Source organism: Schistocerca gregaria, chromosome 3 (genome assembly GCF_023897955.1).
Source record: "Schistocerca gregaria isolate iqSchGreg1 chromosome 3, iqSchGreg1.2, whole genome shotgun sequence".
Classification (NCBI taxonomy): Eukaryota; Metazoa; Arthropoda; class Insecta; order Orthoptera; family Acrididae; genus Schistocerca; species Schistocerca gregaria.
Window position 1 is genome coordinate 849,890,229 of NC_064922.1, and position 24,386 is coordinate 849,914,614.

The 24,386-nt window shown below is 45.3% G+C and overlaps 1 protein-coding gene across 1 annotated transcript in view; it reads right to left on the reverse strand.

Moving 5' to 3' along the window:
• Positions 1-24,386, reverse strand: part of LOC126355789 (galactoside alpha-(1,2)-fucosyltransferase 2-like) — a 115,513-nt gene that overhangs the window by 64,920 nt on the left and 26,207 nt on the right. The window contains exons 2-4 of the mRNA XM_050006197.1: positions 11,988-12,138; positions 11,479-11,577; positions 7,810-8,138 (exon numbers count right to left, since the gene is read on the reverse strand). Of these exons, the coding sequence (XP_049862154.1) occupies positions 7,810-8,138; positions 11,479-11,577; positions 11,988-12,137 (578 nt within the window). The 5' untranslated portion in view covers position 12,138. The remainder of the gene's footprint in view (positions 1-7,809; positions 8,139-11,478; positions 11,578-11,987; positions 12,139-24,386) is intronic.

Here is a 24,386-nt window from a genome sequence, read left to right on the forward strand (position 1 = left end):
TGTATGGAAGTGAATCATGGACGATAAATAGTTTGGACAAGAAGAGAATAGAAGCTTTCGAAATGTGGTGCTACAGAAGAATGCTGAAGATTAAATGGGTAGATCACATAACTAATGACGAAGTATTGAATAGAGTTAGGGAGAAGAGGAGTATGTGGCACAACTTGACCAGAAGAAGGGATCGGTTGGTAGGACATGTTCTGAGGCATCAAGGGATGAAGAAGCTTGCACAGGATAGGGTAGGATGGAGAGCTGCATCAAACCAGTCTCAGGACTGAAGACAACAACTACAACATCATGCTGACAGCAGGACGATCATTTTGCGGCGATGCATCAGCCACGCTGGGCAGGTAAGCATGCGCGCAGGGCAAGACGCAGCTTGCATGTCGGTTAGGATTGCTAGGAACAATGCACTCTGTGCTATTCTAGGAAGCATTGGAACAGATTTCTATAGCACAACCTGTGATGTCAGTAACCACAGGTCGAGGGGTATTGCCCCAGCACCCAGAGGGTGACTTGGTTCTTATTTACATAGAGATGTGATGTCAGTACAACACTCGAAGAATTCTAACTGTATATCCGAAAATAGGCGATAGTGGCGTGAGGGCTCGCACTCCAGCGTTCACCACATTGCAGCAACCGTGGTGCCTCCCGCCTCCTGGCAGCGTGTGCGGCGTTGTCGGCGTCGACGTCGTGTGTCGGGTGTGGGGATGTGTTGTTTAGCAGCGATCTTTTGTTTAAACTATATTCCATCGATTTTCCCAACAAGTATCATGCCGGGAGTTAAAAAACTACCCCATACATGTGAAGGATATCGATTTAATTAATTTGCATAAATTTTTTATATCAACATGGTGTTAGCGGTACATAATGGGAGGGTGTGTGTGGTTGTGTGACATGGAGCAGAGGAGCAGGTTAGGTGCGGACCACTAGGTTAATTTGCATAATTTTTATGTAAAATGCGGTACAATAGTTTAAGAGGGTGGGGGTGGGTGGTAGAGAAGAGTGCGCCAGAAATGGAGTTCAAAAGCGTGTGAAATTCGAAAAGTGTACAAGAAAATGGTGGGAGGACATAACTAATAATTTAATATGGTATCAAAGGGGGTAGTATAGTTTAAGGTTTTGGAGGTGACATGGAAATCCAGTTAACAGAATAATAGGATAAGTGCTGACAAAGGGCCAAGCATCTGGTTAAGGCACCCAGAGTGCCAGGCACGAGAAACAACTCCTGGATTTCTGTGCCAGTATGGGCTTAGTAATCACAAACTTCTCTTTTAAACATAAGAACATTCACCGGTATACTTGGGAAGGCAGGGGAACCAGATCTGTCATTGACTATATAATAACAGATCAGGAATTCAGGAAGGCTGTGAGGGACACACGTGTATTCAGGGGATTCTTTGAGGACAGTGATCATTATTTAATCTGCAGTGAAATTGGGATTGTGAGACCGAAAGTGCAGGAGGTCAGGTCCATATGTAGGAGGATAAGAGTGGAGAAACTTCAGGATAAGGAAATCAGGCACAAGTACATGACAGCGATCTCAGAAAGGTACCAGTTAGTTGCATGTAGTCAATTACAGTCAGTGGAAAAGGAATGGACAAGGTACAGGGACACAGTGCTAGAAGTGGCTAAAGAATGTCTTGCAACAGTAGTGTGTAAAAGTAGGATGAAGCAAACAGCATGGTGGAATGACACAGTCAAGGAAGCCTGTAAAAGGAAAAAGAATGGCTACATACTAGAACTCAGGTAGATAGAGAAAGTTATGTTGAAGAAAGAAACAAAGCCAAATAGATAATTGCAGCATCCAAGAAGAAATCTTGGGAAGACTTTGGAAACAGGTTGGAGACTATGGGTCAAGTTGCTGACAAACCATTTTGGAGTGTAATTATCAGTCTTCGAAAGGGAGGTAAGAAGGAAATGACAAGTATTTTGGACAGGTCAGGAAAACCACTGGTGAATCCTGTGGATGCCTTGGGCAGATGGAGGAAATATTTTGAAGAGTTGCTCAATGTAGGTGAAAATACGCTCAGTAATGTTTCAGATTTCGAGGTAGAATGGGATAGGAATGATGATGGAAATAGGATCACGTTTGAGGAAGTGGAGAAAATGGTCAATAGACTGCAGTGCAATAAAGCAGCTGGGGTGGATGAAATTAAGTCAGAACTCATCAAATACAGTGGAATGGCAGGTCTTAAATGGTTACACAGGATAATTGAAATGGCCTGGGAGTCGGGACAGGTTCCATCAGACTGGACAAAAGCAGTAATCACACCAATCTTTAAACATGGAAACAGAAAAGATTGTAACAACCACAGAGGTATTTCTTTAATCAGCGTTGTGGGTAAAATCTTCTCAGGTATTGTTGAAAGGAAAGTGCCAGTATTAGTTGAGGACCAATTTGATGAAAATCAGTGTGGGTTTAGGCCTCTTAGAGGTTGTCAGGACCAGATCTTTAGCTTACGGCAAATAATGGAGAAGTGTTATGAGTGGAACATGGAATTGTATCTATGCTTTATAGATCTAGGAAAGGCATATGACCGGGTTCCTTGAAGGAAGTTATTGTCTGTTCTAGGAGATTATGGAATAGGAGGCAAACTTATGCAAGCAATTAAAGGTCTTTACATGGATAGTCAGGCAGCAGTTAGAGTTGACAGTAAACTGAGTTCATGGTTCAGAGTAGTTTCAGGAGTAAGACAAGGCTGCAGCCTGTCTCCACTATTGTTCATATTATTTATGGATCATATGTTGAAAGGAATAGACTAGCTGGGTGAGATTAAGATATGTGAACACAAAATAAGCAGTCTTGCATATGCGGATGACTTAGTTGTGATGGCAGATTCGGTTGAAAGTTTGCAAAGTAATATTTCAGAGCAGGATCAGAAATGTAAGGACTATGGTATGAAGATTAGCATCTCCAAAAAACCAAAGTAATGTCAGTGGGAAAGAAATATAAACGGATTGAGTGCCAAATAGGAGGAACAAAGTTAGAACAGGTGGACAGTTTCAAGTACTTAGGATGCATATTCTCACATGATGGCAACATAGTGAAAGAACTGGAAGCAAGGTGTAGCAAAGCCAATGCAATGAGCGCTCAGCTACGATCTACTCTCTTCTGCAAGAAGGAAGTCAGTACCAAGACTAAGTTATCTGTGCACCGTTCAATCTTTCGACCAACTTTGTTGTATGGGAGCGAAAGCTGGGTGGATTCAGGTTACCTTATCAACAAGGTTGAGGTTACAGATATGAAAGTAGCTAGGATGATTGCAGGTACTAGTAGATGGGAACAATGGCAGGAGGGTGTCCACAATGAGGAAATCAAAGAAAAACTGGGAATGAGCTCTATACATCTAGCAGTCAGGGCGAACAGGCTTAGATGGCGGGGTCATGCTACATGCATGGGAGAAGCAAGGTTACCCAAGAGACTCATGGGTTCAGCAGTAGAGGGTAGGAGGAGTCGGGGCAGATCAAGGAAAAGGTACCTGGATTCGGTTAAGAATGATTTTGAAGTAATAGGTTTAACATCAGAAGAGGCACCAATGTTAGCACTGAATAGGGGATCATGGAGGAATTTTATAAGGGGGCTGTGCCCCTAGACTGAAAGCTGAAAGGCACAATCAGTCTTAAATGATGATGATGATGATGATGATGACCCAGAGTGCAGTGCAAACATTAGGTTATGCAACGTGTTTGCCCCATGAAATTACTTCTTACAAGACCTACATCTTTCCAAATAGCTGAGAATGAAGAGCAATAGATTTCCAACCTCTGCAGACTGAATTGTTTATAGATAAACAATGTATGCTTGAATTTCCTTCCTCTCTACTACAGGGCCACCATTTTCGATATACGTCTTACTTTGCTTTGAATCCCATAAATTGTTTAAATGAAAATATTCGATACTGTGTTTAGATTATTTAAATAATATTCCATACACTACAATTCCCTCCAAATGACCAATCAAATGAGTCTTTTTCACACCAACTTCTGGGAGGGAGGGTGGGTGGTGAGGTAGTTTACCAGAAGGGGAGAGGTTAATTAACTGATCAATTTAATTAAATAGTCCATCAGATTGATAAGAGTGAGAAGGGCTATTCCAATAACTCAGACCCTAAAGTGTACCTGTAGCAGCGAGAGGGGAGGTTTCTTGAGGGGGGAGGGGAGTGGAGGGGGTGCAGAAACAATAGGATAGATGCCTGTCAATCAAAAGAAAGGATCCTTTTAGTTAGGAGCTTCTCAATCAAAGGAGAACAATAGGTTATGTACCTGTCAATTAAAGGAGATTGATAGGTTAAGTACCTGTGAATCAAAGGAGAACAATAGGTTTGCCCCTGAGGGCATACCTGCCTGTGATGTAGGCAACCTACACTAACAAAATGCACCAGAGCAGACATTGTCCCCCTATTGACAACAGTCCCATGCATGTCCGCAGGGGACTGTTGAAGCTGGCCAGCCAGAGTGGCCGAGCGATTCTAGGCGCTACAGTCTGGAGCAGCGTGACTGCTATGGTCGCAGGTTCGAATCCTGCCTCGGGCATGGATGTGTGTGATGTCCTGACGTTAGTTAGGTTTAAGTAGTTCTAAGATCTAGGGGACTGATGGCTTCTGAAGTTAGGTCCCATAGTGCTCAAAGCCATTTGAGCTGGTGGAGGCTCTGTAATGGTGTGGGGCATGTGCAGTTGGAGTAATATGGGACCCCTGATATATCTAGATACGACTTTGGCAGATGACACATAGGTAAGCATCCCATCTAGTCACCTGCATCCATTCATGTCAATTGCGCATTCTGACAGACTTGAGCAATTCCAGTAGGACAATGCGACACCCCACACGTCCAGAGTTGCCACAGAGTAGCTCCAGGAACGCTCTTCTAAGTTTATACACTTACAGAGATAAATATTATTCGCATATCTGGGATGCCTCGCAATGTGCTGTTCAGAAGAGACCTCTACCGCCTCATACTCTTACAGATTGACAGCCCTGCAGGATTCATGGTGTCAGTTCCCTCCAGCACTACTTCAGGCATTAGTCGAGTCCATACTACGTCGTGTTGCGGCACTTCAGTGTGCTCCCGGGGGCGCTACACGATATTATGCAGACATACCTGTTTTTGAGTGTAAAATACTGTGTTGATGTGGGCAGCTTTATGTCGGACATACTGCGAGTTCTATTGGACAGCGTTGCCTAGAACGAGAGAGATATTTTCCCCTTGAGTACCATGAGAAATCAGTGGGTAGCAGAGTACTCTCTAGAAAATGGAAATCGTATTATATTCGGCGAAACGCCTGTAATTACACGGACAAATACGAGTAGTTTCTGGGGTTGAGTAATAATAGAAGCGATCGAGATAAGAATTTATGACAACATCCTCAGTAAAGGTGGCTTCCTGCAGCTAAGCACGGCGGAAGGTTGAAGCGGGCGCAGCAAGCGACAACGGATACATTATATGGCGCTGGATCGAGCATCAGTGACGTCACAGAAGGCAGTGCAGCTGTATAGAAACCAAAAGACAGTCACCAATCGACAACAGCCGAGGAGTACTCGGCTAGAAACTCGTGGATTTTGAACCACTTGACACCGCTGGCAGCTCGAGAGTATTTTATCAAAATAATATTCAATTGTAATAGTCGAGAAGTAATTGTTCTTACTGAGAAAGTAAACAAAAGTAATTATTGAGGAAGGATGCTTGCATTTTTACAGACATAACAAAAGGAAAAGGAACAGGCCATGAATAGGGTATACTTTCATAGACCTTACAACTCCCAGTCGATGAGTGTGGAGGACTATGAGTAATGTGAGTGTTCTCTATACTCTTCTCACTCTGGCCAGGCAGCTCAAGGTCATTTGTCCCGCTCTCCCCACCTCACGCGACCCTCCCACCACAGTAGCTTTTGCACTCTCTCCCAGTGCAGTAACCATGCCTTCTGCAGTTGTACAACAAAAGTGCGTGAGTGAATCTATGCTTTTACATTCAAACTGTGCGTGATGTCGAGCCTGAGAGGTATTAGGCGCCAGTCTAAGGACACTGGGAATAAGGTGTTTAATTTCTTCAAAGTGCTGGAAAAGTGCCAAGGAATAGGTTTGTGGTTTTTTAAGAGATTGCATGTCAGGTCTCGGTAAGAATAGTGCAACGTATCTGTGAGGAATCCAATAAAAGTGTAATCGAAAATGAAGATGGCCTAGGGCAAAGTAAAAAACATTTCACACCAAAAACCTGTCATAGGGTTGGATTATTTCCAGAAAGACGTAATCCATTGTTCAGATCACGAATTTTATGATAATAGTGAATACCCAACACTTAAAAAACTATTATCTGGCAGGATTCTAACAGAAACTGTGGTCTAGAAGTCCTTTTAGGTAAAGGACCATGTCTGATAATCTGCCATGCCCGATCGGCCAAATACTTTTTCATAGAGGGGCGGAATTGGTGTTTCAGTCTAAAAGCAGTGCTAATTATCATCAAGAGATGAATAATGCAGTATTTGGGGAATGGTTTACCGATCTCCTTCAAAGCCTGGAAGAAGGATGTGTGATAGTCATGAACAATGCAAGCTATCGTTCCATGCTTAACGAAAAAATTCCCAACACAAATTCCAATAAAGCTGAGATTTTGGAATGTCTGCAGAGCAAAAGCATACCCCAAGATCCCACACACATAATGGCCGAATTGATTTCCTTGTTAGGCATCGCAGCTGCATTTGTAGGCGATATGAGCTTGATGAGCCATTGGCCTTGTCGCTTTGGTAACACCGGTTCCCGTCAGAACACTGAAGTTAAGTGCTGTTGGGCTTGGCTAGCACTTGGATGGGTGACCATCCAGTCTGCCGAGTGCTGTTGGCAAGCGGGCACTCAGCCCTTGTGAAGCAAACTGTGGAGCTACTTGACTGAGAAGTAGCGGCTCCGGTCTCGGAAACTGACATATGGCCGGGAGAGCGGACTGCTGGCCACATGCCCCTCCATATCCACATCCTGTGGACTGGGGATGACACGACGGCCGGTCTGTACCGTTGGGCCTTCATGGCCTGTTCGGGAGAAGTTATGAGTCTGATGATCTAGCTGCAGAATTGGGACATGAAGTAATATGGCTTCCTTCATATCACTGTCAGTATAATCTCATTGAACTGATATGGGCTAAGACACAGTGAGAAGTAGTAGACAAGAATTGTGCATTTAAATATGGAGAAGAGAGAAAATTATTGAAGGACGCCACTAAACACGAAACAACAGAAGATTGGCGGAAATGTATTGTCCGTGTGGAGCGACTGCAGGAAGAAGAATTCGTGAAGGAAGAACTTCGAGGTGAATGCATTCAGAAGATTGTAATAAGTCTACGTGAAGACAGCGACCACAGTTGCAGTGACTACACAGTGAAGATGATGTCCGCCTGCTATGATTTCTGTTGATAGCTTAAATATAAACTTTTTCTTTTCTTTCCCTGTATTAATATGCGAAACAAAGTTCATGAAAATATAATGAATTAATTCTACAAACAGATGATGCTTATTCTAGTTGGTACCTGGCTTAAGCAGCAAAAGCTGTTGACTGTACGGTGCAGTTGCAATGAAGTAGATGGGAGCGTGTGGAATGGGCATAAAGCGACGTGACCTTGAGCTGCATGGCCAGAGTGAAAAGAGTATAGTTTACTGAAGAGGTGAACTCACGAGGGATACATTGTTTGCACTGCACTCTGGGTCATCATCATCATCATCATTTAAGACTGATTATGCCTTTCAGCGTTCAGTCTGGAGCATAGCCCCCTTATAAAATTCTGCGAACCATACTGTATCGGAAGGCACTTTATTTAACGTACTTGAAAATGAGCGGCAAGTGTTTGCTCCTCAGGTGGCTCAGTGTCTTCTCTACGGATCCCCACGTCAGGAGCTGGTGCTTTGGGTCATCCAGGAATTCCTCCTCTGTGAGGTTTCCTTCACATGGCGGCTGCTGCAAAACTCGGCCCAGCGGTTCTGCACTGAGGTTGTGGAAGATGGCAGACAGTGGCTCGAGGATCCTGGCAGGCATGGCCAGCCGCAGGTGGTGCCGGTTCGCCAAAATGGCGGAGCACGCATACTCCATCAGCAGGTTCCCCAGTCTGCCACCAGGCTGCGCTGTCACCACACCGTCCATGCAGGCTCCTGTTACCTATAGTACATAAAGCATAAGATGTTAAACCTGACATATGACTGCAGTTATGGTTCCGGTAAATGGTGATGGCACTGGCCATATGTACACTGATCAGCAAGAACAGTAAGACCACCTACATAATAGTGAGTATGTCCGCATCATGGGCACGAATAGTAGCAGCGACGAATTGTGGCACGCAAGCAATGATGCCTTGGTAGGTCACTGAAGGGAGTTGTCACCGTATCTGCACACACTAGCTGCCCAATTTCCATAAATATGGGAGAGGGAGGCGATCAGCTCTTGAATCCACATTCAGCCACAACCCAGATCTGGCGAGTTGTGGGGCCAGCATATCAACTGTAACTCACCACTGTGACATGACACATTATCTTGTCGAAACATACCATTGACATCAGGTCTGCAACCTCCGTACAATACTCGTCGATCGTCGTGGCCCCTTACGCGAGGCCTTCTGGACCCATGGATGCCCACGTGAATGTTCCCCAGAGCGTAATGGAGCCGCCGCCAGCTTGTCTTCGTCCTGCTGTACAGATGTTGAGGAACTGTCACCCTGGAAGACGATGAATTGGCGTCCTCTTATTGGCGTCATGAAAAAGCATCGGGATTCATCTGACCAAGCAACGTCCTTCCACTGCGCCACCATCCGGTGTCAATGATCACGTGCCCATTTCAGTCGTAGTTGCCGATGTTTTGGTGTGGCACATGCATGGGTCGTCAGATATGAAAATTAAGAAGTATGTAAACTGTTAAACTACAGAGTTATTAATTAATACATTTCCGAGAAAGGGGCCATTTAGATACTTCTACTTACACCTAGGGCGGTTGATAGGAGATGTTCCATTTGGCGGTCCGCTGCGCCCCTATATAAATACAGCTAGAGACGCAACAGGAGGTGACGCTCTGCGCCACGATATCAAATTGTCCACGTCAGTCAAATGCCTACGTATGTTGTGCCTCGGATGACGTCGCAGCTGGGTAGTGTTGAATGCGTTTTCGGTAAAAGTAGGAAGTGAACTCGCAAGCACTGTGCACCATCTTTGATTTCACGGGAGCACCTTTTAGTGTGCCGCCCGTTATGTTGACAAAATCACGTGGCAAGTGGCGAGATTATTTTCCACTTTTAAGGCGAGCAATTAACTTTTGGTGGTTAGAAGTCAGGGCGATAGACCAATTTATTTGGAACTTCCCATAGAGATCACCTCTGAACCGTTAATAGTGCTGTTTTCGATAGGGATATTAGTTACAATACTAAGACTTATATTTTGTGCATGTGAACGTTTACAGAATACGTCAATCAGGTAAAAACTCTAAACTTTTATTTATAGTCATAGTTGACGATCCCGCTGAGAAAATAGCAATATTGTATTTCAGTAAACACAAAGAGTAATTGGGACTTGCAGACTGGAAATTATGGTCAGTCTCCATCGCATTTTGGCTGACAGCGAAAGTAAGTTTCAGGCACTTGTAGATGGCGAAGGTACGTGGAAAGCACGCACAGACTCTTAGTCTTTTCATAATGACTTAACAAAGTAACGATCATTTTATTGTTACCCGCCGCCCGATAGTGTGTTATTAGGGAATAACTTCCGTGGCGCTAGAATGAGTTCGAGAAGGGTAAAGAACGTACGGGAGAAAAGCGTTTGGAGTACACCCAACAAATAATTGAGGATGTTCGGCGTAGGTGCTGCTCTGATTGACGAGATTGGCGTAGGACAGGTAGCCGTTGTGAGACACTTCAAATCAGTCACAGGACTGGTGAAAAAAGGTTTAAAGACAAATAAAGGGTACTCAACCTTTTGAACACAAATAGATTCGAGAAGGAACTGAATTTATACTATGGAGAATAAGGACTGCTTGTCATCTTCCTTTTTTGTCTGCTTGCTACCGATTTAGACGCTCAAAGAGTTCCTCTTTGGTTGCTTTAGGTTATTAATCGATGACTAGCGCCACAAGTATATCCGGCATCTTTAATGCAGCATCCACGACTCACTGAGTCGTGTGGTGACTACGCCATACGATTCTGGATTACATTAATCGGATCTACAGGGGATAGGCAAAATAATGTGAACACCTGTACTTACTTGGGAATGGTTTATTAACAAAGGGTTGGACCTCCATTTTCCCGTAATACAGCTGCAATTCTTCTTGGAATACTAGCATATAATGCCAATAGAATGTTAGGCCACTCTTCGATCAGAACCTTTTCTGACTCCTGTAGCGAAAAGGGAGGTGGATATCTGTTCCGGAGTCTACGCTCCGATACCGATCGCAAGGGTTGGATAATTTTCGAGTCTGTGGACTATGCTGGCCAGGGAAGTCGCTGCAGTTCAGTTGCATGCTCCTCATACCGCGATTGTACTGTCCTGACTATGTGAATGGGAGCATTATCGTCCTGAAATATGGGATTATTGTTAGGAAACAACATTTCAATCATAGGGTGCGCCTGATCATCTAAAATGTTTACATAAACTTTGGCAGTAATGATGTGACTAGCAGTATACCATCATACGGCTGCCCACACTATCACACATCCACCCCCACGCTTAACAGCTGGAATGAAGCAATCAGGATTGTAGGCTTCGTTTAGCTTTCTCCAGGGGTAAACCCGCCCCGATGTTGGAAACGTTGACTCGTCGGACCATATGACATGTTTCCACCGATCATCCGTCCAGGATTTACGCTCCTGACACCATGTCTTACGCTTCTTTGCCTTGGTTGTCGTCACTTACCGTTTCGTTGTAGCAGGCCGTCCATCAACATTCGCTTTATGGAGTTCTCGGCGAACAGTGTCGACAGATACAGGGTCTCGAAGATGGATATTGAGCTCTGAAGTCACTTTAGCCGCCATGGTTTTGTGTTGTTTTGGCACAGTTCGTGTCAGCATAGGACTATCTCTGTCATTATTACTATTACCTTTACACTATGGTGTCTTTCCATGTTTTGTGTAGGCTGCCACGACTGTTGAAACAGTTGCTCTTGAAACGTTCAATAAGTTGGCCGTCTTGATTACTGATGCTGCAGCTAATGGGGTCCCCACAATCTGCCCTCTTTGGAACTCTGTTAGGTCTTTCATCGCACGTCGATCTTGGCTTCTAAATGCAGGTACGAAGTGTGCACTACTCGTAAACAACCAGCACTGATGCCTAGTCCGTACTGAACAAGCACAGTCGAGCACGACACGTGCCTTGCCTGCGTTGTTGGTCGGTAAACACAACCATCCCACTACTAACACTGTTCACATTATTTTGCCCGTCCCCTTTCAAACGCCTCTAAGCACTATGTTTAACAGCTGACGCTAATATTTGCAGAAGTATGGAAGAAACATGAAGGAACTGACCTTTATTTGGGGCGACCTGTCGAACGCAGTGATGGTATCAACACGGCTGGCACGCGCCACCAAACTCGGCGAATATACGACGTGGTGGGTGACGGCATCCTGCAAGGAGACAAGGAACGTACGAGGTCATCAGTCCCCTAGAGCTTAGAACCACTTAAACCTAACCAACCTGAGGGCATCACACACATCGATGCCCGAGGCAGGATTCGAACCTGCGACCGTAGCAGCAGCGCGGTTCCAGACTGGAGCGCCTAGAACCGCTCGGCCACTGCCGCCGGCCCCCTATCCCCTTTACTTACGGTGGCACACAACATTGATTACTAACCTAAAGCCCCTGATGATCAAGTCTCAAAACTTCGCAATTGATAGTGAAGAGACAAAAGACGGTAAACATAGGTGACTGGTGACAAAACAGTAAGAGGATAAATAGCTTTAACTCTTTACAATAAAATATTTAACAGCTGACGCTAATATTTGCAGACGTATGGAAGCAACATGAAGGAACTGACCTTCATTTGGGGCGACGTGTCGAACGCAGTGATCGTCTGTGTGGTGACTCCTAAATTGTAGCTGACGATCAACAGTAGCAATAGAGGTATCAACACGGCTGGCACGCGCCACCAACCTCGGCGAATATATGACGTGATCGGGGGTGACATCCTGCAAGGAGACAAGGAAAATCCTTCATCGCTGGTCTGCCAAGCTCCAAGTGGATGGATACCTCTCTACAAATTGTTATGAAGCACCAGGTGTTCAGATGTGCGTACAATGTTGACTGGTGTGATGAACATTGCTAGTTGTTAAAATTTCAACACCATAACTGAAAGCGAATAACGAAACTACTTATTGGACGTGCGCAGAACAGTAGCAAGAATACGTGGTTAGATTTGTACGGAATTTCTGGGATATACACTACTGGCCATTAAAATTGCTACACCACGAAGATGACGTGCTAAAGACGAGAAATTTAACTGACAGGAAGAAGATGCTGTGATATGCAAATGATTAGCTTTTCAGAGCATTCACACAAGGTTGGCGCCGGTGGCGACATCTACAACGTGCTGACATGAGGAAAGTTTCCGACCGATTTCTCATACACAAACAGCAATTGGCCGGCGGTGCCTGGTGAAACGTTGTCGTGATGCCTCGTGTAAGGAGGAGTAATGAATACCACCACGTTTCCGACTCTGATAAAGGTCGGATGGTAGCCTATCGCGATTGCGGTTTATCGTATCGCGACATTGCTGCTCGCGTTGGTCGAGATCCAATGACTGTTAGCAGAATATGGAATCGGTGGGTTCACGACGGTAATACGGAACGCTGTGCTGAATGGGTCTGAGCACTATGGGACTTAACATATATGGTCATCAGTCCCCTAGAACTTAAAACTACTTAAACCTAACTAACCTAAGGACATCACACAACACCCAGTCATCACGAGGCAGAGAAAATCCCGCCGTGCTGGATCCCAACGGCCTCGTATCACTAGCAGTCGAGATGGCAGGCATCTTATCCGTATGGCTGTAACGGATCGTGGGACATTTGCAAGACAAGAACCATCTGCACGAACAGTTCGACGACGTTTGCAGCAGCATGGACTATCAGTTCGGAGACCATCACTGCGGTTACCATTTGCGCTGCATCACAGACAGGAGGGCCTGCGATAGTGTACTCAACGACGAACCTGGGTGCACGATAGGCAAAACGTCATTTTTTCGGATAAATCCAGGTTATGTTTACAGCATCATGATGGTCGCATCCGTGTTTGGCGACATCGCAGTGAACGCACATTGGAAGCGTGTATTCGTCATCGCCATACTGGTGTATCACCCGGTATGATGGTATGGGGTGCCATTGGTTACACGTCTCTGAACATTTTGTTCTCATTGACAGCACTTTGAACAGTGGACGTTACATCTCAGATGTTTTACGAACCGTGGGTGTACCCTTCATTCGATCCCTGCGAAACCCTACATTTCAGCAGGATAATGCACAACCGCATATTTCAGGTCCTGTACGGGCCTTTCTGGATACACAAAATGTTCGAGTGCTGTCCTGGCCAGCACATTCTCCAGATGTCTCACCAACTGAAAACGTCTCGTCAATGGTGGCTCAGCAATTGGCTCGTCACAATACGCTAGTCACTACTCTTGATGAACTGTGGTATCATGTTGAAGCTGCATAGGGAGCTGTACCTGTACACGTCATCCAAGCTCTGTTTGACTCAATGCCCAGGCGTGTCAAGGCCGTTATTACGGCCAGAGGTGGTTGTTCTGGGTACTGATTTCTCAGGATCTATGCACCCAAATTGCGTGAAAATGTAATAACGTGTCAGTTCTAGTATAATATATTTGCTCAATGAATACCCGTTTATCATCTGCATTTCTTCTTGGTGTAGGAATTTTAATGGCCAGTAGTGTATACAGTTCTGTACATAAAACTGTCACCTGTAGCAGCAAGAATGACTGTAGCTCGGTTAGGCATCGAGTCCAACTGTGCCTTGATGAGAGATACGAGTACGTCATTCCGTGAAGTTTCAACACTATGCCAGAGTTCAGCAATCATAATGGCTGACGTAATGTGAGTGTTAGTCTCTGCACAACCCGTGACCAGATGTTTTTAGTGGACGAAAGATCTGCAGAATATGCTGGCGAGGCCAGATGTCGGTCACACTCTAGAACGAGATACGTCGGGACAGCTCGGGCAGCATGCGGTCTTACATAATCTCGCTGAAACATATAATAGTTCACCTAGGCCGACCATTCATACTCCTTTTTTAATCCCTCTGATGAATCAATTATTTAAAATGACAGTCACAATCGGATTATTTATTTTGCCGCCAACCCCGTTTCAACCCGCGATGGGGTCATCTTCAGGGCAATTTACACTGTAAAGTTATAATATTAGTAAGTAATCATGTACGTAATCTACAAGCAATTAGTCAAAGTTACATAAGTGAACAGATTTTTATACACATTTGGTGGCTCGCTGGAGTCGTCACCCTGCCTGTGCACCGTTGGTAACTATGCATGGTTGGCTCTCTGCATGAGCTTAAATAACGGCCAACAACACGTTGGCAGACAGTAAACACCCTCCACGGTGACCAACGAGCAAAAAATCGTAAATTTTAAAGTTTGTTCCAGTTGTAATATAAAACATAATAAATAATAATAATAAATATACCTAATTATACTTCGAGAAATTTACAATTATTAAAAATTCAGATAACTGTTGTCCCATTCATTTTCCACATCATTTGTGGATAGAGCAGAGCCTTCTATCATTTGTGGTAGGGACGCCGTTGCCATGGGCGATGGTAAATATCAAGCGCCCCCTAGCCTGTGTGGTTGGGTCGCTGTCGTCATGGTAGCCACTTCGTATGAGTCGTCTGCTGTAATACCATTTTTGCGTGGAGTTCGTAGTTATGGTAACGGCGTACCATAACCATTCTTCCGCCATGTTGTTGTCAATCCATGTGGTCTTCTGTTGCTGCTATATTTATTATTTTTATTTATTATGTTTTATATTACAACTGGAACAAACTTTAAAATTTACAATTTTTTTCTTAAGCATGTACCTACCGTTGGCCACCGTGGAGGGCGTTTACTGTCTGCCCACGTGTTGTTGGCCGTTATTTAAGTTCATGCAGAGAACCAACCATGCATACATCTACATCTACACCTACATGATTACTCTGCAATTCACATTTAAGTGCTTGGCAGAGGATTCATCGAACCACAATCATACTATCTCCCTACCATTCCACTCCCGAACAGCACGCGGGAAAAACGAACACCTAAACCTTTCTGTTCGAGCTCTGATTTCTCTTATTTTATTTTGATGATCATTCCTACCTATGTAGGTTGGGCTCAACAAAATATTTGCGCATTCGGAAGAGAAAGTCGGTGACTGAAATTTCGTAAAAAGGTCTCGCCGCGACGAAAAACGTCTTTGCTTTAATGACTTCCATTCCAACTCGCGTATCATATCTGCCACACTCTCTCCCCTACTACGTGATAATGCAAAACGAGCTGCCCTTTTTTGCACCCTTTCGATGTACTCCGTCAATCCCACCTGGTAAGGATCCCACACCGCCCAGCAGTATTCTAACAGGACGAACGAGTGTAGTGTAAGCTGTCTCTTTAGTGGACTTGTTGCATCTTCTAAGTGTCCTGCCAATGAAACGCAACCTTTGGCTCGCCTTCCCGACAATATTATCTATGTGGTCCTTCCAACTGAAGTTGTTCGTAATTTTAACACCCAGGTACTTAGTTGAATCGACAGCCTTGAAAATTGTACTATTTATCGAGTAATCGAATTCCAACGGATATCTTTTGGAACTCATGTGGATCACCTCGCACTTTTCGCTATTTAGCGTCAACTGCCACCTGCCACACCATACAGCAATCTTTTCTAAATCGCTTTGCAATTGATATTGGTCTTCGGATGACCTTACTGGACGGTAAACTACAGCATCATCCGCGAACAATCTAAGAGAACTGCTCAGATTATCACCCCGGTCATTTATATAGATCAGTCGACGTGAGTCCTGTGTTCAGAGCTGTCGTTATTGGACCACTGTCGCCACACCTCTGTCTTCCACTAAGCAGCAGTGGAAGCTGTGATGCACCAGACATCTTCGTACTGTCATCTCTCTGTATCAAAGTCTTGCCGCAAACAAGCCCATTCCTGTATCGTCCTCTATGGCCAAAAAAGACATTTCACTGTCCTCTCGGGCGATAGTCGCGTGGGATCGTTGATATTCTGCGTGTGGTTGTGTACGGGTCTCCTGAACCTATCGATTCCATATTCGCATGGTAGTTGAAGGACCCTGACCAATACGAGCAGCTCGAGTTATAAAACGACCTTCTCACTAACTAACAACGTTCAAACGCGATTTCCGAATGAGAAAGCCGCCGCACAATCCGCCAGACAAGTGAAAGGCACAAAATACTACCGAGCGAGTTGGCGCAGCAGTTAGTACAGTGGGCTCGCATTCGGGAAGACGACGATTCAAACCAGCGTCCGGCCATCCTGATTTGGGTTTTCCGTGATCTCCCTAAATCGCTTCAGGCAAATGCCGGGATGGTTCCTTTGAAAGGGCACGGCCGACTTCCTTATGCATCCTTTCCCAATCCGATGGGACCGATGACCTCGCTGTTTGGTCCCCTCCCTCTAATAAGCCAACCTACCACAAAATACTAATTTGAATGTATGAACAGTCTCTGTTCCAGCTATGTAACTGCTTGTTAATTCCAGCTAGGCGTTGAATGCGGTTAGCGCGTCATCAGAGTGGAACAAAAAGGAAATAATTACAGCTCAAATACGTGAACGTAGCGGGGGTAATATCGCTAACAGGTGAGTAAACTTTAAACTTACTTGGTTGAACTGTGAAAGCGTCTAGCTTGGGCCCAGTTGTCGTGTAAAACACTTGTCAAAGATATGAAGGTACTATCTTTACAGATACCATTGGTGATCTTGCAGCTCTCGAAGAGGTCTGGAGTTCATTGTAATTTCACTTGCCGACGATGTATTCTCTTCATTCCCACAGTTCACATACATTACTAGACTGGCAAAGGCGCATCTTTTAGCTACTGAGGTATGATGTTTGATGAGGTAAGATAGAGGCATCAGAAAGTATGTGTATGGCACTGCTACGATTTTCTGAAACGAAATGAGCCTCACTAGGTAGTCCAAAGAGGTTCTGGAGTTAATCAAATATTTGTGCACTAGTAAGTTCAATACATACATAGTAGAATCGTGTCATGCGGAGAATATCAAGTTACATATACACACATTTGAAACAGACTGTAGCTTTCGTGAGAATACTCAGATGAATAAGGACACTTGTTATCAACAACAAATACCACGTTCTGCTCGTAGGAGCACTTTTACAACAAGCATACTAGTCGGAGAAAAGCTCAAGTTGATCAAAACTGGTTAGAAACACACCATTAAGCTACGTCTTTTCTGGATTTATTAAATACCATAAAATAACTATCTAAATACTGCCGGTATTGGAGATGAGACAATCTTTAATGATTATTATTTAGGCTTACGTACAGTACGAGAGTCCGCCGCTAATGATTTTGCGGTAGCGTCATCGGTTCCCGACGACAGGGCTCCCGGTTTCGATTCCCGGTGGGATCAGGGATTTTCACCTGCCCCGAGATGACTGGGTGTTACAGTGTCGTCTTCATAATCATCATTCATATTCATTACGGTCGGGAGAAGGCAACGGCAAACCACCTCTAAAAAAATGGTTCAAATGGCTCTGAGCACTATGGGACTTAACATCTCAGGTCATCAGTCCCCTAGAACTTAGAACTACTTAGACCTAACTAACCTAAGGACATCACACACATCCATGCCCGAGGCAGGATTCGAAACTGCGACTGTAGCGGTCGCGCGGTTCCAGACTGAAGCGCCTAGAACCGCTCGGCCACCACCAGCCGGCAAACCACCTCCGCTAGGACGTTGCCTAGTACGGCGGTGGGGGTCTCCCGCATCGTCACCCTACGCTCTGTCAAGAAGCATGGGACTTCATTTCAGTTCAAATGTGTGTGGAATCTTATGGGACTTAACTGCTAAGGTCATCAGTCCCTAAGCTTATACACTACTTAACCTAAATTATCCTGAGGGCAAACACACACACACACACACACATGCACGAGGGAGAACTCCAACCTCCGCCGGGACCAGCCACAAAGTCCATGACTGCAGCGCCCAAGACCGCTCGGCTAATCCCGCGCGGCTTTCATTTCAGTCACAGTACGGGAGCAAAAGTACATAGGATGTTTCTTGTTATGCTTACATTGAGACGTGTTTCTTTATTACGATTCTAGAGTGTTGGCTTCATTGACACCAATTATACTGTATACGGTACTGCCAGTGTGGTAATGTATGACTGTACCACGACTACCTCTATCATACTTCCTCCAAACACTATCAGTATTTTACACGGTAAAAGTGACAAAGTTTCGCACGGGTCCCTTGGTCCTTAATACTTTACCCGAAGAGTCTAACTTGACCTTACAGTATGTTAAAAAATCTCTACCGATCAACCCATCGTATGGAATATTTCATCGCGACCCTTACACAAGAAACTTGTGCCCTGCTTTCCCGGCCCCTTCCACACTTAGGTATGTGTTCACTGCACGTGTAGAACTTACTGCTTAGTTCATGACGACTTCCAGACGAAGCACTTCTTCTTCATTTAGTGTTACATTACTATTTACAGGAATACTCGTCTTCCTTAAAAGGCATATCTGTGCCAATTTCTCTTGTTAATAGCTTTCGTTGCTTCCTTGTTTCTATATAGTACATTATTAATATATTCCTGTGGCATTGTCTATTACCCTATCTTACGTGAGCTTATTTAACGCGAAAATGCCCGACTGCACAGTTATGTCACCTGCCCCTGATTCTTTCCATTTCTGATTGGCACTGGTACCTTCGTTTTTCTCAGTACCATCGTTGCAGTCTTTGGCTTGGTGCCCTGTTCGCTTACACTTAAAGCATGTCACACGTGTTATTCTCATTCCACTATAAGCTTGCAGATTGCACTGGGAGAATCTTACCATCCGTTATCCGTCGCTTTGCCTACAGTTCCCTTTGAAAGTGCTGAGATCAATACCAGTCGCTTCCGTTAATCCCACTTTACGCTCTGCGCCCGTGTGCCCTGTCTTGGTCCACGATGATAAAAATCTGAGAACTTTCTGGCTGTGAGTACGTGGACTCTGTCTTCCAGCTTATTCCTTCGGCACTTTCTGACGACAGAGGGTGTATCAACGAGAATCATTCGGTTTAAAAAAAATCATAACTACACTCCTGGAAATGGAAAAAAGAACACATTGACACCGGTGTGTCAGACCCACCATACTTGCTCCGGACGCTGCGAGAGGGCTGTACAAGCAATGATCACACGCACGGCAAGCAGACACACCAGGAACCGCGGTGTTGGCCGTCGAATGGCGCTAGCTGCGCAGCATTTGTGCACCGCCGCCGTCAGTGACAGCCGGTTTGCCGTGGCATACGGCGCTCCATCGCAGTCTTTAACACTGGTAGCATGCCGCGACAGCGTGGACGTGAACCGTATGTGCAGTTGACGGACTTTGAGCGAGGGCGTATAGTGGGCATGCGGGAGGCCGGGTGGACGTACCGCCGAATTGCTCAACACGTGGGGCGTGAGGTCTCCACAGTACATCGATGTTGTCGCCAGTGGTCGGCGGAAGGTGCACGTGCCCGTCGACCTGGGACCGGACCGCAGCGACGCACGGATGCACGCCAAGACCGTAGGATCCTACGCAGTGGCGTAGGGGACCGCACCGCCACTTCCCAGCAAATTAGGGACACTGTTGCTCCTGGGGTATCGGCGAGGACCATTCGCAACCGTCTCCATGAAGCTGGGCTACGGTCCCGCACACCGTTAGGCCGTCTTCCGCTCACGCCCCAACATCGTGCAGCCCGCCTCCAGTGGTGTCGCGACAGGCGTGAATGGAGGGACGAATGGAGACGTGTCGTCTTCAGCGATGAGAGACGCTTCTTCCTTGGTGCCAATGATGGTCGTATGCGTGTTTGGCGCCGTGCAGGTGAGCGCCGCAATCAGGACTGCATACGACCGAGGCACACAGGGCCAACACCCGGCGTCATGGTGTGGGGAGCGATCTCCTACACTGGCCGTACACCTCTGGTGATCGTCGAGGGGACATCCAAACCGTCATCGAACCCATCGTTCTACCATTCCTATACCGGCAAGGGAACTTGCTGTTCCGACAGGACAATGCACGTCCGCATGTATCCCGTGCCACCCCACGTGCTCTAGAAGGTGTAAGTCAACTACCCTGGCCAGCAAGATCTCCGGATCTGTCCCCCATTGAGCATGATTGGGACTGGATGAAGCGTCGTCTCACGCGGTCTGCACGTCCAGCACGAACGCTGGTCCAACTGAGGCGCCAGGTGGAAATGGCATGGCAAGCCGTTCCACAGGACTACATCCAGCATCTCTACGATCGTCTCCATGGGAGAATAGCAGCCTGCATTGCTGCGAAAGGTGGATATACACTGTACTAGTGTCGACATTGTGCATGCTCTGTTGCCTGTGTCTATGTGCCTGTGGTTCTGTCAGTGTGATCATGTGATGTATCTGACCCCAGGAATGTGTCAATAAAGTTTCCCCTTCCTGGGACAATGAATTCACGGTGTTCTTATTTCAATTTCCAGGAGTGTATTATGATATTTGAGATACGTACGTGAACCACGTTCTGTTGGAAAGAGCAAACTCTCGAGTTTTATGTGGTTCCCGCTAGGTAGCAACAGTGTGCGCCAACTCCAGTTCTAGTAAAAATGACGTCGGAATAACAGAAAGCGTTTTGTGTTTTATATTTTGGGTACTGCTGGTCTGTAACAACTGTTCAGTGTGACTTTCGTACTGGGTATGGTGCGGATCCGCCTACACCACAGACCTTTATACGATGGCATGAACAATTCCGAGAAACAGGTTGTTTGTGCAAAGGTAAATCGCCGGCCCGTCCCCAAGTCTCTGACACAGACCTCGAACGCATCCGCCATAGTTTTACAGGGAGTCCGCAGAGATCCTTTTGCGGTGCAGCTCGACAGCTCAGCATGCCCCCTGATGTCCGTCTGGCGTGTACTGCGTCGACATTTACACGTGAAACGGTACAAAGCTCAGCTACTGCAGGCTCTTCGCGAAGGTGACAAACAACAACGTGTTTCTTTCTTTGCAAGATGGAGCATGACAGTTTTCTTCCACACTTAGTGTTTAGTGACGAGGCAACATTTCATTTAAATGGAAAGGTGAACTGTTATAAGGCGAGAATATGGAGTGTGGAACAACCACATGAAGTTGTACAACATGAGAGGGACTCTCCAAAATTTAATGTGTTTTGTGCAGTTTCACGGGAAATGATATATGACCCATTTATCGTTGCCAAGAACACTGTTATAGGAAGCACATATCTCGATATGCTTGAGAACTTTCTTTTCCCACAGTTGGAGACTGAATCGAACGACTTCATTTACAAACAGGATGGAGCACGGCTAAACTGGCATCCGGAAACGTGGGATTTTTTTAAATCAAAGGATTACTGAACGATGGACCGGTCGCACTGGACCAAATGATTCATCCTTACATTACTGGCCTCCAAGGTCACCGGACCTGACTATGTGTGATTATTTCATGTGGTGTCCACCCCGATAGCTGAGTGGTCAGCGTGATGGATTGACGTCCTACGGGCCCGGGTTCGATTCCCGGCTGGGTCGGACATTTCCTGCGCTCAGGGACTGAGTGTTGTCCTGTCTTCATCATCATTTCATCCCCATCCGGAGCGCAGGTCGCCCAATGTGGCGTCGAATGACATAAGACCTGCCCCAAGGCGGCCGGACCTGACCCCCAAGGGGCCTCACGGCCAATGACGATAACGCTCATTTCCATTTACATTTCTCGTGGAGATTTATAAAAGACTCCCTGTTTATGTGCCCCCGTTAACAACAACAATTAATGGACTGAGACATCTCATAACAGCAGCTGTGGAAGCTGTAACTCGAGACATGCTCGCTACAGTGTGGGAACAATTTGAATACCACATTGACATATGCTCTGCATCTCAAGGGTGCCATATTGAACACCTATGAAAAGATATAAAAAAAAATTGAGTTTTCCATAAATCAAAAAACAAAATTCATTGTATATGTCCATTAGTTTCAGAGATGCAGACCTGCGAAATCAGATTATTCTTTTTGAATTCCCTCGTACGCCACATGTAAAATACTTGCATCTTAGCGTTCTCACGCCCAAATTTTATTGGGAGGACTTGTAGTTGTTGTTCCACTGCAGCCGACGACTCAATCATGTCCTAAATATCTCACGACTGTTTGGACACCATCGTTACTTAACCCCTGTACGAAACAAGCTCGGTCTAGAGAGTCAACTATCTCATTGCCCATTTAGACCCTCCTTGCTTGTCATCGAGAGAGGTGGCGCAGTAGTTGGCACACTGGACTCGCATTCGGGAGGACGACGGTTCAAACCCGTCTCCGGCCATCCTGATTTAGGTTTTCCGTGATTTCCCTAAATCGTTTCAGGCAAACGCTGGGATGGTTCCTTTGAAAGGGCACGGCCAGTTTCCTTTCCCATCCTTCCTAATCCGAGCTGGTACTCCGTCTCTAATGACCTCATTGTCGAAGGGACGTTAAACACTGATCTCTTCCTTCTCCTTGCTCCCCAGTCTGCGGACAGCTTCTTTGATTTCTCTTTACAAATGACTCTGAGCACTATGGGACTTAACATCTATGGTCATCAGTCCCCCAGAACTTAGAACTATTTAAACCTAACTAACCTAAGGGCAACACACAACACCCAGCCATCACGAGGCAGAGAAAATCCCTGACCCCGCCGGGAATCGAACGCGGGAACCCGGGCGCGGGAAGCGAGAACGCTACCGCACGACCACGAGATGCGGGCGATTTCTCTTTACATTTCGACAGTGTTGTTTGTCCACACTATAATCTGTTTCGCTCCAATCCAAGCACCCGTACATTACAGTACTTTCAACCCTTACTGTTGTATAGTCCAAAGATCGCGGCGCCACGCCAAAGTCGGCAATGCACGTCGGTACCACAGAAATCAGCGATGTCTCGCTGCAATCTGCAACGACGAATGTCAATGGCTGAAGAATGCATACCCTCTCTGAACACTACAGCACCCTCACGTGGAGGTCAATATAGAGCTGAGCTTGGAAGTGCCCCTCCAAGTTCATGAACTCAACTGAAGCAGTCAACATCATCGAGTAGGAGTAAAGAGTTACTCAAAACTTTGATGGACATGTACCTTTGTAAATGTTGAGTAATGTACTTCAAGAGAACAACTTGTTAATTAGTGCATCAAGTGATGGCAGTTGTAAACTATCAAGAACTCATCTGGCAAAGGATTGTACCAAGTTAAGTAAATTATTTTATTATTCTTGTAATAAAGTGAACTAGTATTTCGTATTTAATATAGCCACCGCACACGATCCAACAACACACAGGATTGTGTTGTTAGCTGCTACGATTATTTTTATGTTGGTAACAAACACACATAAGGGTGTCGGCATTCGGGCCCAGTACTTTCCTGGATAACATTTACGAGGTACATTCTCTGTAGCTTGAAAAAGGCTGACAAAAAACCTATGTTAATCGGTAAAGCGATGTCAGTTGGTGATTTTAACACAGACTGGACATTTGTCATTGATGGTGGTTTTCATCAATTGAGGAAGGCTGAGAACTTTGCCTAGCCACGCCACATGTTACTCTGTGGCATTCTGTAACAACTCTTTATACCATATGACATAGCATTTATATATATCAGAAGATGCAACTGAAAATTTGCAAAACGGGTCTAAATCAACTTCAATAAATACAGCTGCAGCAGATTATTGGACTTTTCATTCAGTTTTATATTTTAATAGTTTTAATTCCTGTATTTAAACACCTTATGTACTGTATTAATTGTCAATCAATTATACATAATATTTCATATGTTGTAATTCCGATGAGTCGTCTCCCAGAGCGAGTAAAGAACCTACAGTTATGTCCATATAATTGTAGTTTCATCTGGTCGTAATACTTCCCTCCCCTCTGAGACAATTTTTGCCTTTATGAATTTGAACAAAATTTTGTTTTCCTCCGGCTTCACTAGTCAAGTGCGGAATCAACATTCTCTAAAGTTCCTCTTATTGCCATCAAAATATTTAGCTATGATACACAATACATTATCAATACTAATTCCATCGTCTGTTGTTGACGAGCTTACTTCTCTAGTAGGAGCCATTTCGATCAGACGAAATAGTGTTCCGACAAATTACTATTTTTTTATGTCACCTCCTTACTGTGTCGCCTTCAGACGAGTC